Genomic DNA, 15,006 nt, shown 5'->3' with positions numbered 1-15,006 from the left:
AACTCTGAACGCAAACCAAAAAGAGACACAACACTTTAAATGTGATCTGTCATTTTAATTAGTGTTGTCTATATATAAACAAAAACAACAACAGACGGAATGTTAAATAACAGCTGGTTTAATGTGAACGCAGGTGAGTTTGAATACTGCAGGTCACGAGGTTTGGATGGAGAGATGAAGGCCGTTATTCTCACTGCTCAGTTTCACAGCAAACGAAACACTCTGGCATGCCGAAAATCAAAAGCCACTTGACATGAGTTGATGAATGTATTTGGTCTATTCCAATGAAAACAGCTTGGGTTACTATTCTGTGACGACTTATTCTGCTAACATGGATGAATGAGTTGGTTTAAAGGGATCGTTCACTCAAAATGTCAATTAAATTCTGTCAATTTACGCACCCTTTACTTGTTCTATAACTGTTTGAGTTTCTGCAGTTGAAAACAAAATGAGATATTTTGAAGAAAGCTAAAAACCTGGAACCATTGACTTCCATAGTATTTGTTTTCTGTCTATGGCAGTTGGTTACAGGTTTTCAGCACATATTATATTCAAAACTAATTTGTGTGTGTTTGTGTGTGTGTTCGACAATAAAGCAACTCATAATGGTTTAAAAACTCTTGAAGGGGGGTAAATTCGAATTTTTGAGTGAACTATACCTTTAAACATGGAGTATGACTAGATAGTTTTACAAATACTTGAAAGGGGCAGTTTATTACTAGAATAAAAGACTTCAGATTGTTATCTGTTGTTGTTATTGGGATTCTGCACAAAATTAATGGAGTAGGATCCTGTGTTGGTGTCTTGGTTGACCTGGAAGTTGGAGGTTGAGAGACCAAAGGGTCGTAAAATCATGTTGCCCAAGTCCTTCAACTTGCCTGAGGAGAAAAAGAGAAAACTAATAAAGTACCAGACAATAATAATAAAAAAAGACTACTTTAACCAGTAATAGAAAAATGCATAAGGTCAATGAGTAACCAGGTAAATGTCTGTTCATCCCATGAAAATGCAATAAATATATTTTATGGAAATTAATGGAGTATTAGGGTGTTTTCACACCTGCATTATTTAGTTCGCTTGAATCGCACTAGAGTTCGTTTTCCCTCTTGGTGCGGTCGTTTGGGCAGGTGTGAATGTAGCAAAAGTGCAGACCAAAAAATCATACCGAGACCCTCCTTGAAGAGGTGGTTTCGTTGTGCTTTTAAATGAATCTTGGAGCAGTTAGTTTGTGGTGAAAACATGATCCAAACTAAAACAGACCTGACTGCAAAAAGTACTGCGCCTTATTAGACTAATCCAGCTGCTGTAGTCTGATGCGTTGTCTCATCTTATGGGGTGTGGAGGTAAAATATTTCATGACAGCTTTTAATCAACAATTTTAAACAGAGAGAGAGAATGAGACAGAGAGAGAGGGAAAAATATCTGATGGATCGCTGGTAATATTTCGGGAAGATGACCATGCCATGTGAAAGCATTATGTGAGCAAAATAGAAACGGACTTTTAATTGAGAAGCCTTAAAAGATGTTGTGAGTTTCAAGCTTTAAAAATGATAACAATGTCATTCTTTATTTGATTATCATTCGTAATGCTTCATGGGACTGATTTATTTCCCGACAATAAATCTGCAGTCATTTCTGTCTTTTTTAGTCTGAAAGACTGTTTTAGATTTCAAATATGACTTATGCAACCATTAAAAAAATCCAAGGTTCTTTGGTTTGAAAGGTCTCTTTGAAAGAAACCAATTAATGGACCTGACAAGAACTTTCTAACAGCAAAACCCTTCATGAAACAGGTTGCATTTTTCCAGACAACCTTCAAAATGAATACCGCACTAAAAACACTGATAACATCACACTAAATATCAGCACTCTCAGCCATAAGAGTGTTGCCGAACTGTAGAACATTCATATTTACACTTATTTTTGTGAGGTTTTACATATTTATGTTCTGAACATGTAATAAGCTCAGGATGCAAAAGTTAACAAACGATTAATGCTTGTTTTCTGATAAATCAATTACAAGATCAACCATATCTTAAAGCCATGAGATGAGTGATGGTCTGCAGATACAGCAGAGACCAAAAGTGTGCATAAATCTGCAAAATGGTTAATAATTTAAATTTAGAATTCAATTGATTTATTCATGCAATCAAAATGCATCACTGTTAGTTTGAATCCATTTACTAATGAGCCATGTTTATCATTTAATTTGGTTGGAACATTTGTTTACTCTGAAGATGCATATGTGATAAAGCAATGTTGTTCTAGCTGTACTTTTTTGCAGCGTATGTCAATGTTGTGATAATACCATATAACGAGATAAAAGCTTCAGCAATTCAAATAAGTCTGTTCTCCACTAGGGGTGGTATGGGTCACATATTCGTATCGAACCGTTCCGGTACAGGACCTATGGTTTGGTGTACAACCAACCACCTTGTAACCAATCAATAAATTGTAAAAAACACAAAATAGTCAAAAAAACAAATGGAAGACATGACATTGCTGGATGAAAATAGCCTATTTTCTGACAACCTAAACACAATTGAGACTGATATTGATCCTGATATGTTTGACTGCAGAGTTTTGTCCATGCAAGCAAAAGTTTAATTGCTTGAGCAATTTCCCCCTTAAATAAGTAATCTGTCCTTGCAGCCCATTCCTAATTTGAATATATTTGTATATTTAATTGTGAATTCACTTTTGCTTTTATGCTTTATTTAATTTACTTAAGATTTATTTTATGTATTGGAGAAATTCTATTCTATAATTGTGCAGTGGTCCCTCATTATTAGGCAGTTCAGTTTTCGTGGCCTCACAGTTTTGAGGATTTTTTTGGTGCAATTTGACCTGGTTTTTTTTCAACAGCGCAGTATTCTGCTTCTTGATTCACGCATTGTGTTCTTTGTCCTGACTGGCTGTAGACCATTGTCAATAATCTCCTTCATGCTGTGTCTCCTGTACAATACAAAATACATTCAGCTTGCCAAATCGTTGCAAATCTTTGATCGCTACTGTTCGTTTGCAAGTTTTCTCCCCACAACGATGACGAAACATTCTGCACCGTCAAAGGCACCTGCGCTAGCACCCAAAAGGCAGGAGATGTTAATTATCGCACAAAAAGTGGAACTTCTGGACATGCTAAAGGAAGGTAGAAGTTATGTGGCAGCAGGGCTCCATTATGAAATAAATGAAGATCAAATGGTTTTGATATTTGGTTTCTTTCTATAACAGGCTTGAACTTTGAGAGTCTTTAAACAAGAAAGAAAAGTGTAAGAATGTTAATGCCTGTCTGATAAAAGAGTATAAAGTGTGTAGTGAAGAGGGTTTACAGCTTTAAACAATAAAACACATCAAAACACAAAATACTAATTGTAAAAAATAAAGCTAACTACTTTGCGGATTTCGCTTATTGCAGGTTATTTTAAAAACATAACTCTGGACAACGAGGGACCACTGTAGTTTATGTTTTATATATATTATTTTTTAGCTAAACCAAGCAGTCATTTTAATTTCAACTGTTGTTATTCACAAATGTTATTATTATTAATAATAATACTTTTCATGTTTTGGACTTGAAACTTTGGACTCTCTAAAACTTACCAAACTGTGACGTAAAAAACAACATATGTGAATTTTGTGTAGTTTTAAACCCCTATTTTCCATAACGCTGTGCAATAAGTGCAAGACTACAAATGTTAGCAAAAGCTGCTTTTTTGTAATCGGTTCAATCCAGCAATTTTACTTTAAATGTTGTTTTGAGATTAACATTCTCAGATAATATGCATGTGCGATTAAATGTGACTAATTAGATTTAGCTCATTTGTTATATTTATTTGATAATTTTCACAGCCCTAATAAACACCTTATTTTTTGTTTTCTTTTTTACAACGTGTGACAGAGATTATATGTTTGATCAGGAAAAGAATGTCTGAATACATTCGACCACTGTTATGGCAATGTGATTAAATGAGCTTTCGACTACCTCTGGAAATGGACACGCTCAAATCGTTTTAGAGCCCATTTACAGCTGAATTTAGTATCATCCACTCAAAATCCATTGTAATAACTCAAAACCCATCTTAATATCCGGTGTAAACAGGGCCAGGATTGTGAATTTCCAGAGAACAAAAAACTGATCAAATAAATATATTGAATGCACTACCAGCTATAAAAAGACAGAGGATAAAAACATATTCATTGTTACCTTTAAACAAAAAATTAAGGAAATGTTAAAAGACAATAAAAAAAACACAGTCTTACTCATCATCTCTTCTTTCATCTTTTCGTTGCGCTCTTCAATTTGCCGTGGCAATCGCTGTGAAAAAGAAAGAGATACTAAAGGAAAATTCACACAAATAAGCCAGAAACTTTAAAATTCATTTCCCTTGTATTAAAGCTATGATTGAATGACATCTGACATTTGTTTTTTCTGTTGTAAATGGTTTGCTTTAATATAAGGGCTACAGCCAATACAGTCTGTTTTATGTTATGTAAAATGTGACTTATACGTCAATGCGTTTCAAGTTTGAAGTCACAAAATATATGACATTTTTGTTGTTTTTAGGACAATTTTATTCCACACCAAATCAAGAACTGGCAGGTGGAGCAAGTGCATAAATACACTTACTTTTTTTGTCTACTCCATGTAGTTCTGAGAGCTGAGGTGCGTATTTTGATTTTCTCAGATGCATCAAGGTACAGTAAGTGCGCAAAGGCCTTCACTGTTTTTTGCACTTTTTTCCCAGATTGATCAGGACTGAGGTTGATTACCATATTTGTGCAAATATTTATCTGATACCTCTTTAAAGCAGTGTTATTTAGTGGATGTTTTCATCCCCAACAATTTGAACAATACACAACAGTTAAGTAAGTTTAATGTTCTATGAAGACATTTTGTTCGTATTGTAAATATATCGAAACTTAAGTAATATGCCTTGATAAGTACTTAATTCTTAGTACTTAACCCTCAGACTTTAGATATTCAAATATGATCACATCCTAACAACTAAATAATTTTATAAAACTTTTTCTTTTTTTTTAGGCTGTTAACGTCATGTAAACAGCCCTTAAATATACACAAACTCACACAGCCCTGGGAAAACCTGTGCATTTATAAGATAGCTTGATTTTAAAAGTGTGATTTTAAGATCTGGAAAAATTATGTAAGTAAATTAAATCTTAAAATACATTTCAAAAATAATAACAACATATTTTATCAGGTAGATATGTACATAAAAATAGAATAAAATGTTAAAAACAACTTTTAAATCAGCTCTTAAAACCTTTAGAATTTTAATGTAACATTTACAGAAACAAGGAGTAAAAAGACACCTAGAGACACTCACCATACAGGCTTCTCTAGCAGCAGGGATGCCCGGGTCTTTCTCCAGGACAGTTTTGTAGTCCTCTAGAGCTTCATCCAGCTTGTCTGTCTTCTCGTAGAGTTCTGCTCTCCGTAAAATGGCACGGACATAATTTGGATTAAGTTCTATGGCTGTGGAAGACAAGACAATATACACTCAAGTACCTTTGTTTCAAATTACAGGATGCAGAAATGAAGATTTCTGTCAGAAAAAGTAAAAACAGACAGAAAATGAGTGAGTTTGAATCTTGAATGTGTGCAGGATTGAAACTCACCTTTAGAGCAGTCACTAATAGCGCCGTCTTTTTTATCCTGTTAGACAAAATTATGAAAAAAGTTATCATACAATATGAATGAATAAAAGGTGATTTGGAACAATGAAATACATGAAATCATCAAAAGTCATATAAGTAGCAGTTAAATGTTAAAATGTTACTACATTGAACTGATTCCAAAACAAAGGACAATTAATTACATTTAGCTAAAACAACAAAACTAAACTTTCCTTACTTTAAATAAAACAAATGTTAACTAGATATAATTTAGCATATTATTTCAGCTAGCTGCCATGTAAACATCTCTCAATTACATTTAAAATTAAACTAAAGTAACTTAAAATAATTATGTATATATAACAACTACTGAATTGACACAAAAATAATAAAGGCCTTATATATTTACTAAAACCATAAAACTATTTTTTGTAATAAAAAAATTATCAATTATTATAAATAAAATAATTGCTGAATACTATTGTGGTTCTTATAAGTTTATAATATATATAGAGAACCACAATAGTTATTCAACAATACTTTTATTCATATTAAAAAAACACTGTAAAAAAGGCAAAAATTAATTTTAATGCTAAAAGTTGTCTATTATCTAGAAGTGAATAAATTAAACTGCTATTTTATTATATTATTACTGGTGAATATATGAGTGGTGCAGTACAACAATCAAACACTATGTGTCCTCAGAGGACAATTCTTTAAACAAACATGTTTATAGTGCAAGATATTTCACCTGTACCTCTAGTACAGAAAATCAAGCAGAAACATAAAGTCTGTATATATATATATATATATATATATATATATATATATATATATATATATATATATATATATATATATATATATATATATATATATATATATAAACGATGATGAATGAACCTGATGCAGGCGTGAAGCAGCTCGATTGGAGAAGAGTATGGATCTGTCTTTAGTGAAGCAAACAGGACAGAGTTTCAGAGCGGCAGAGTACGACTCTTCAGCCTCCACATGCTCTGTAAACAACAACACAAACACTACATTTTTCAGATATGTCAAACATAATAAAAGGTTAACCTTAAAAAAAAAACTATTTATGAAGGTCATAAAAAGTCATGTGATCAATTTAAAAGAATAGACTGAATCTTACATTGTTACTTGCTGGAAGTGGAAGGGAAGATTGTGACGAAAATATTAATTCAATTAATACAACTCACTCAACAAACAACTCAATACGTCTGATCAAATGCTGATTCTAGAACTGTACTCTATAATTTAAAGTACCACAAAACATCTTTATCTGTAAATATCTTTGGCTCAACAAGGGTCAACTCTCGTGATCAAAAAATATATGAAATATTGAATTTGAAATAAATATTGCTTGAGAAGTTCTCAAATAAATATGACTCAAAGCTGAATTTTATTACTCGAGTGTCACATGATCCTGCAGAAATGCTTCTAATAAGCTGCTTTGCTTCAGCTTTCAAGAAGCATTTGAGGAGAACAGATGCAAAAACCTCTAAGTAGCGTCTAAAATTTTCATCGAAAATGAGCATTATTTTTAGCCTCTTTTGTTTGTGTTGAGTTATTTATTATTTATTTATTGCCACAACAGCAACTTACGGCTATTTCATGGCAAGATGGGAATACATAAAATATTACATGATAAAAACAAATTTGCATTACAATAAAAAGTTACTTAGATAAATATATAAAATATAAATGAATACAATTCACACAGAAATATATTCAAAGTTAAATACGATTTTTCTGTTCTATGTTTGATAAATAAATTTAGATTCTTCCTCGTGGTACCTTTTTAAAAATGTCAAAGTACTTTCCTTATAAAAATTTTGTCTAATTGTATTCAAACTTGTACATTCCAACAGAATATGTTTGATAGTAAGAGCAGCCTGGCAGTAAGTACATTTAGGTTGGTCTTCGTTATTGAGTGGATACAAATGAGTCAACCTAGAATCTCCAATTGGACATCTTGTATAGACAGTTTGATCATGCCTGGTCTCAAAAGTATACTTTGCTAAGTGTCTTTCATTTATTGTTGGGGTTTTTTTCATGTAATTTATTATTTATGCAGTTGTCCCATTCCCTTTGCCATGTTTTATTTATGTACAAATTAATTGTGGGTTTCAAGTCCTTCGAAGGAATTAAACATTTTCACATTTAAGAAGATAGGCTCTTTTGCTGCTTCATCTGCCAGTTCAATTCCATGTAGTTCCATATGGCCTGGAATCCAACAGAAGATAATGTTGAACTTCTTATTTTCTAGCGTTGTCCTTTTCTTTACATTAGAAGTTTTAAATGCTTGAAGACAGGATTTGGAATCTGTGCAGATTAAAAAGTTACGGTACTGTTCTAAAGTCTTATTTAATGCATAAGCTTCTGTGTAAATTGAGCTTTTTCCTGGAATCCGAGTAACAAAGACATCATCTTTAAAAAACTGCTGCTGCAGTTACTCCTTTGTCTGTTTTCGATCCATCTGTATATATGGGTTCATGATGAGGGAGACTGTCTGTTATTTGTTTGAATTCTTGTTTGTATTCATTTGAGTGAGTCAATGACTTCTTCTGTTTGGTTAGGTTCCATACGATTCTTATTTTTAAATTGCACCAAGGAGGAATATGGCTCAAATCTGATAAAGTGAAAAGTGAAAGCTTTTCCATATTAACACCCATATTCTTCAGGTGGGGTTTCATATGATTTCCAAAAGAACTGATATAGTTAGGTCTGTCTTCATACAATTCTAAATATTCAGGCTGGAAGACTGAAGGATAAGCTGGGTTATGTTGAGTTATTTCACTTTGAAGACCATAGAAAGATGTTATTCCTTGCCATAAAAGTGAAATTACTGAACCTACTCACAGGTGCCTGATAAAAAAAAAAGCTCATTTTAGAAGAAAAGTGCAGATAGCACTTAGAGGATTTTGTATCGGAACTCTTTAATTGCATTTCGTTATCGATTTTATGTGAAATAGAAATCTGAATTATTAGAAATGGCTTTAATGCAATTTTTTTTTTATTAATGTCCTCGTTCTTTTTTAACCTCTAAGTGCTTGATCTGTGCACTTCATTCACCACTATCTATTTACAATACAAGTAAACAGAAGTTACTGCTGATTCACAAATTAAAGGGACAGTTCACTATAAAATAAAAATTGCTTCCCCTTGAATGGTTCAAAAGCTTAAACACAGAAGAAAATATTTTGAAGAAAGCTGAAAACCGGGAACCATTGACTTCCATAGTTGGAAAAACAAATAATATATAAGTCAATGGTTACCCGTTTCCAGCTTTCTTTAAAATACCTTCTTCTTTGTTTAACAACAGAAAGAAAGCCCAAATTTTGAAAAAGTGAAGGGTGAATAAATGATGACTGAACTTTATTTTTGGGTGAACTATAGTGGCGTAACGGGACAAAGGAAAAGCAGTTTATCTTCCCTTACCTCCGCTCTTAAACTGTGCATTTCCCTTTTCCTTCAGCTCTAAACTCTCCTTTCTCCTGCTCTGCAATTTAAAGAAAGAAACGTTCATCAAAACCAACGGCAATTTCCTGAAATGTGGCACAAACTTTTATCAGAGCAAACCTCTCTGTCCTCCTCTGTCAGGTCTTTCTCCAGCTCGCGCAGGTATTCATCATCATACTCGGCTACTTTGACCGTCTCTTCTTTAAATTCAGCATCTGAATGTTCATCGTTCTCCCATTTCTCCTGCTCTTCGTCGTTGTCTTTGTCCAGATGTGGGTCTGACGTTAAAGAGTCCCGTCTGTTTTCATCGGACCTGTCAGAATGATCCAAACATGGTTTAGTGTTTTCTAGTCTCTCAGTTTCAGACCCAAAGTCCTTCTCTGTCCTTGCGTCTGCCTCCAGTCTGTCGTTTTGAGCCATTATAACATCAGAGTGTCTGACTTCTCCAGATAAAGTGTCCTCACAGTCGAAGAAATGGTCTTCGTCTTGGTCTGTAGTGGTTTCTGACACTTGCAAGGTGTTTGCCATGGCGGCCGAGAGCGTCTCAGACTCTTCCTCCATCTGGAGATGATATTTCAGCACAACCTGAACAGCAAAGAAGTGAAAGTGACCAATCAACTTTGCTAAACAATTGAAATTTACACATTATAGGGAATACCACAATGTTTGCATCTGCAATAGCCTCATCACAGTATCTGCAATGTTAAGTGAATGTAAATGTGTGAGTCACAGCAAAGTTTAACCATAACAGTGTGAAAGTTTTGCATTTCAATGTGTTTTTAGGGCTTGTGACTGTGTCACTGTATGTTCACACCAAAATCAGCGAGAGCGTTTAAGTATTTTCAATGGGAGCCGGTGGCGATAAGCGGCAGGGAGCAGCGCGGCGCATCTTCGCCGGTGTGAGTTGAAATCAAGTCAACTTTATGGTAATGAGCTATGATGCGGTTCTGCGGCAAGCAATCGAAATGTAGAAGTCCAGAGAACACAGACCTGTGAACTTTGGTTCCGACCACAGTTGTTCCCAATAGTTTGATTATTGCGGTCACCAGATTTCCAATTATTTGCAATGTTTTCTTACAGGGACATACATTAAAAAAAAGTTACTGGCGTGTTACTGATTTGCATCAATGTTATAAATATTTTCTTCTTTAAAAAAAATAAAATAAAATAATTAAGTGGAGCAAAGCCACACCACATGCAACTTGATCTTCACGCTAGAAAGCATGTTTTATGCAGAAATGTAGCTGAAATGATATGATATGTTGCAACGGCTCCTTTAAATATGAGAACAATGTAGCAAATTTTGAAGCTCACGCCACCAGAGCTGAAGGCAGACAGCGTTGTTGCCAGGGCAGCCAAAGCGATCTTTGATGCTCTCGCCACTTTTTGTGTAAATGCACAGTAAGGAGTTTAAAATATTCATGCAGAAGCATGAGTGTATTTACTCAATTATTTATGTAATGAGGACATTCATTCATTTTCTTTTCAGCTTAGTCCCTTTATTAATCTGGGATCGCCACAGCGGAATGAACCGCCAATTTATCCAGCATATGTTTTACGCAGCGGATGCCCTTCCAGCTGCAACACATCACTAAGAAACATCCATACAAAACACACTAATTCACACACATATACTGCGGACAATTTAGCTTACCCAATTCACCTGTAGCGCATCTTTTTTTAACTAACACTCACTGCAATAAGATGCTTCGATACAGATTATTAAGCTGAGGTTTAACTACAAAATTAAATTGCAAATCAAATCTAAATTACAATATCTGTGAAAAAAAAGAAATTGCAATTAGATATTTTCCCCACACAGCCCTACAAACAAACATATGATTATGGTAGACGATTACAGAACGATAATGCAAGCATGTAATACTTCTGAAATTGAATACCTCATGCTTTTTTTTTTACTAACATGAATAACTAAATTTACCTAAAGTGAAACACTTTAAAAAGATGTCAAATTTGAGTTTTTTGGCCCCCTTTGGATTTCAGGTGATGCAAAGAATCCTTCCAAATTATGCATTAATGGGTTATATAGACACACTTGAACTATTCGTTTCTGAAGATTTCGATTAGAATACATATTTTTATTAGATTGTTTAGCAGAATGAATATTTTATTTTTTACTGAGACACAAATCTCCATTTTTGCAGCATCTAGATAACACCTCTATTTCATTCATATCTGTATTTTAATGGTTTTTACATCGGATTATGTTTGTACATAATCTGCCTGATTGTATATGTTATTCTACAAATAATTGGGAACATTCTTTTTTTTCTGTTACAGTATTTTTCAACTATTAGGTGATGTGTAACTTGCCAAAATCCTCTCTGAAAAAATCATTTGACAATAATTTTGATGCTGCATAACCCAATGTTTGGATAATGGTTCTAGAAATCTGCAACTTTATACTTATTTAACTAAACAATGCCTTATTTGCATGTTTAAACACAATATTTTAGTTAGAAAACTTCAAACTGTTAGCAATTCTCAATCTAATTAAACAGTTGAAAAAGAGTGGGGAGAAATATTAGGTTTTTATCTGCAGTTGCATGCCTTATGTTTATAGATTATTTCTGTATGTTTTATAAAGCAATCATTAAAACATACTTCGGTTTAGATATCCATACACAGCGAAATGCACTTAAAGATTACAAAATACTTTGCTAAACTGGTTTTGACTCGACATATTGTGTCTATAAATGTAATGCTTCAGACTTCGTAACATTTCAGTTACACAATAATGATTCTACAAGAACGTAAAAACCACAACAACATTATGAAGTGTAGAAGCTTATGTTAATGCATTCATAAAACAACTATCAGCCAAAACATACTGATAGCACTTGTGTTATCAGGACTCGTTTCTCCCCCTCAGCTCTGCGCATTGTCAACACGCTGGCATTATTTTAAAAGTTTCGTTTGCATGTACGTTAAAATTTACGACAATTCTGAAATACATATTTAAATAGCACGTTTCAGATTAAACAACAATCACTTCCTTACCTTCTAGAAATGAGCCATAACGTGTCTTCCGGTAAATCGCGCACTGGGTGACGCACAGATAGCAGTGGATTCTGGGATATGGAGTAGGTTGAGTACTTGTTCTTTGTTATACATTTTACATATGATAATGCGTAAATTATTGCATGAAGTAATATTTAAAGAATTAAATAAAATGTGGACTATACAAGTGAGTTGTCTTCATCATAATATACACTACAAGTCCATCCCCAAATAAGTTTTTAAGATATGATAAAAAATATTAGCCTAAGAATATACCTTTGCAAACTTAGTGAAGGAACAAATAAAATATTCAACGATAACTTTCCAAACAATTGATCTTAAGATAGAAAATGGTCACTTTACAGATAGAAAATGCTCTTTTTTGAGAGATAATCTAACACAGGTTTGTTTTCCAGGACCTGTTAAGAGAACTTATATTTTGTCTCATTATGATAAGAAAAATGTGTATGGCATTAGGGAAAAATTATTTTATATCCTGTTATTCCTAAATTTAAAGAAGTGCATTTTAAAATTATGACTCATATTTATCCTTCAAAATAATTTCTAAGGTTAAAATTAAATATTAATGACTTAAATGTATGCCAATTTAGTAATAATAATAATAATAATAATAATAATAATAATAAAATAATAATAATAATAATAGTTTTTTCTTATATAGCGCCTCTAATACATTCACAAAGCGCTTCACACAAAAGGACACATTTATAAAACAGTTTAGAATAACAGTAAAATTGAATCATTCAGGCTAAAACATTCACCATTGATAAAGCATTCAAGTATCAAGAAACATAAACCATAAATGCACACCTCATGAATAGGCAAGTGTAAAGAGTTTTCAAGGATGATTTAAAAATGTAAAAGATTCAGCGTGTCATGGGGAAGAAAGTTCCAGAGCCTCGGAGCCAGAGATGCAAAAGCCCGGTCACCTATAGAGCGCAGATGAGTGGAGGGGACTGTTAAAAGACCAAAGTCAGAGGAACAGAGGTCACGTGAAGGTGACTACCAAGTTAAGAGTTCAGACAGCTAGTGTGGAGTCAAACCATGCAGGGCCTTATATGTAAGCATGAGGATTTTAAAATCAATACGAAATCTGACAGGCCAATGGAGAGATCCCAAAGGAGTAATGTGTTCTCTGATTTTAGTCCCTGTCAGAAAACTGGCTGCTGAGTTTTGAATATATTGTAGTTTGTTGATGCTACTTTTGGAAACACCAGCTAGTAGTAAGGCATTGCAATAGTCTAAGCGGGGGGGGGGGGGGGTGGGGGGGGGGGGGGGGGGGGGAATTAAAGTATTGATCAGTTTTTCTGCTACAGAAAAGGACAGCATGGGCCGGATTCGTGAAATGTTTTTGAGATGAAAAAATGTCTTTACTGTGGACAGCACGTGGGGGTCAAATGTTAGATTTTTGTCAAATATTACCCCCAAGTTCTTTAGTTTGGCCTGAACCTCCACAGCCGAGCCATCTAGGTTAATGTTATGAGGTTTAGTTTAACTTAGTTGGTTGGAATAACCTCTGTCTTGTTTGTGTTCAGGCACAGAAAATTTTGGCACATCCGTTTTTTTATCTCTAAAATACAGTGTTCCAAATGTGTAACTTCTGAAAAATCACCAGGTTTGGTGGGAATGTATATCTATAATTTAGATAATGAAACAATTGAACACTTGTTTTTCCAAAGTAACTTGGTACAGACATTTTGGAATGAAGTAAAAGTTTGGATTCAACAGAAAATATCTGTAAGACTAATCTTCTCATAGGAAATAATTAAGGCTTAATAATTAAGGATAAAAAAGATATCTTCTATAATGAATAATTTGTTGATATTATTAAAATGATATTCATAAATGTAAATTTTTCAAAATTTCCCCAAGATTGTGGTGTTTATATAAAAAATTTTGATATATTTGAAGCATTAAGAGAAATGGAAAGTCAAAAAGCAAGATATTTATATTCAGGAATTTGGTTTCATATTTTGAGAACTTCAACTCCGCTGTTACTTAATTTTTTATCATTTATTTACTTTATAAATTTTAGTTATTTTATTCATGTATGTATGTATTATAAATGAGGATGGAAAGATTGTAAATGTACAGGGATTGTCATCTCAGTCTTTTGTGTAATTATAGAAAACAATTAAACATATATATATATATATATATATATATATATATATATATATATAGTTAATAAAGTATATACAGTTAAAATCAGAATTATTAGCCAGCAGTTTATTTTCCCCCAATTTCTGTTTAACGGACAGCAGATTTTCTCAACACATTTCTAAACATAATAGTTTGTTAACTCATTTCTAATAACTGATTTATTTTATCACAGCTTAAAGTGACATTTAATGGCTTAACTAGGTTAATTAGGGTAACTAGGCAGGTTAGGGTAATTAGACAAGTTATTGTATACCCATGTTTTGTTCTGTAGACTATCGAAAAAATAGCTTAAATGGGCTAATAATATTGACCTTAAAATGTTGTTAAAAAATTAAAAACTGCTTTTATTCTAGCAAAAATAAAACTAATAAGACTTTCTCCAGAAGAAAAAATATCATTAGACATACTGTGAAAATTTCCTCGCTGTGATAAACATCATTTAGCAAATATATATATAAATCAAAGGGGGGCTAATAGTTCTGACTTCAACTGTATATATATATTTTTTTTATTTAGATATTTTATTGTTATTAACAATGTTTAAACAACAACAGAAAGGCATTAATATATTAATTAAATTAACATAGCAACATATATAACAAAATGACTGTTGATAATGATTTCTATATTTGATTTAATAAATACATAAATAATGAATGTAATAAATATCAACAAGCTAATCATTAT

General features: G+C 32.9%; 1 protein-coding gene across 2 annotated transcripts; it reads right to left on the bottom strand.

Annotated features, from left to right (window-relative positions):
• Positions 1-40: 40 nt before the first annotated feature.
• Positions 41-12,171, bottom strand: ttc1 (tetratricopeptide repeat domain 1). 2 transcript variants are annotated; one of them, XM_068215841.2, is made up of 8 exons: positions 11,967-12,168; positions 9,235-9,699; positions 9,094-9,154; positions 6,538-6,650; positions 5,638-5,674; positions 5,346-5,494; positions 4,261-4,315; positions 41-878 (listed from the first exon to the last, which is right to left on the bottom strand). In XM_068215841.2, exons 1-8 carry the CDS (start codon positions 12,015-12,017, stop codon positions 742-744), a joined length of 1,068 nt encoding a protein of 355 aa, XP_068071942.1. In that variant the 5' UTR covers positions 12,018-12,168; the 3' UTR covers positions 41-741. The 2 variants fall into 2 exon arrangements, with proteins under 2 accessions (XP_068071942.1, NP_001007383.2); NM_001007382.2 differs by having other exon boundaries at positions 103-878; positions 12,136-12,171.
• Positions 12,172-15,006: the final 2,835 nt, after the last annotated feature.

Source organism: Danio rerio, chromosome 21, assembly GCF_049306965.1.
Source record: "Danio rerio strain Tuebingen ecotype United States chromosome 21, GRCz12tu, whole genome shotgun sequence".
Lineage (NCBI taxonomy): Eukaryota > Metazoa > Chordata > Actinopteri > Cypriniformes > Danionidae > Danio > Danio rerio.
Note: the sequence above shows the minus strand (reverse complement) of the source record. Positions and strands in the feature narration are given on the sequence as shown.

Coding starts and splice junctions, on each gene's coding strand:
- ttc1 (XM_068215841.2), bottom strand. CDS start 12,017: ATGCGCAGAGCTGAGGGGGAGAAACGAGTCCTGATAACACAAGTGCTA. Junction 9,700..11,966: donor TGATAACACAAGTGCTATCA/GTATGTTTTGGC, acceptor TTTGCTGTTCAG/GTTGTGCTGAAATATCATCT. Junction 5,675..6,537: donor CTGCTTCACGCCTGCATCAG/GTTCATTCATCA, acceptor TTTGTCTAACAG/GATAAAAAAGACGGCGCTAT.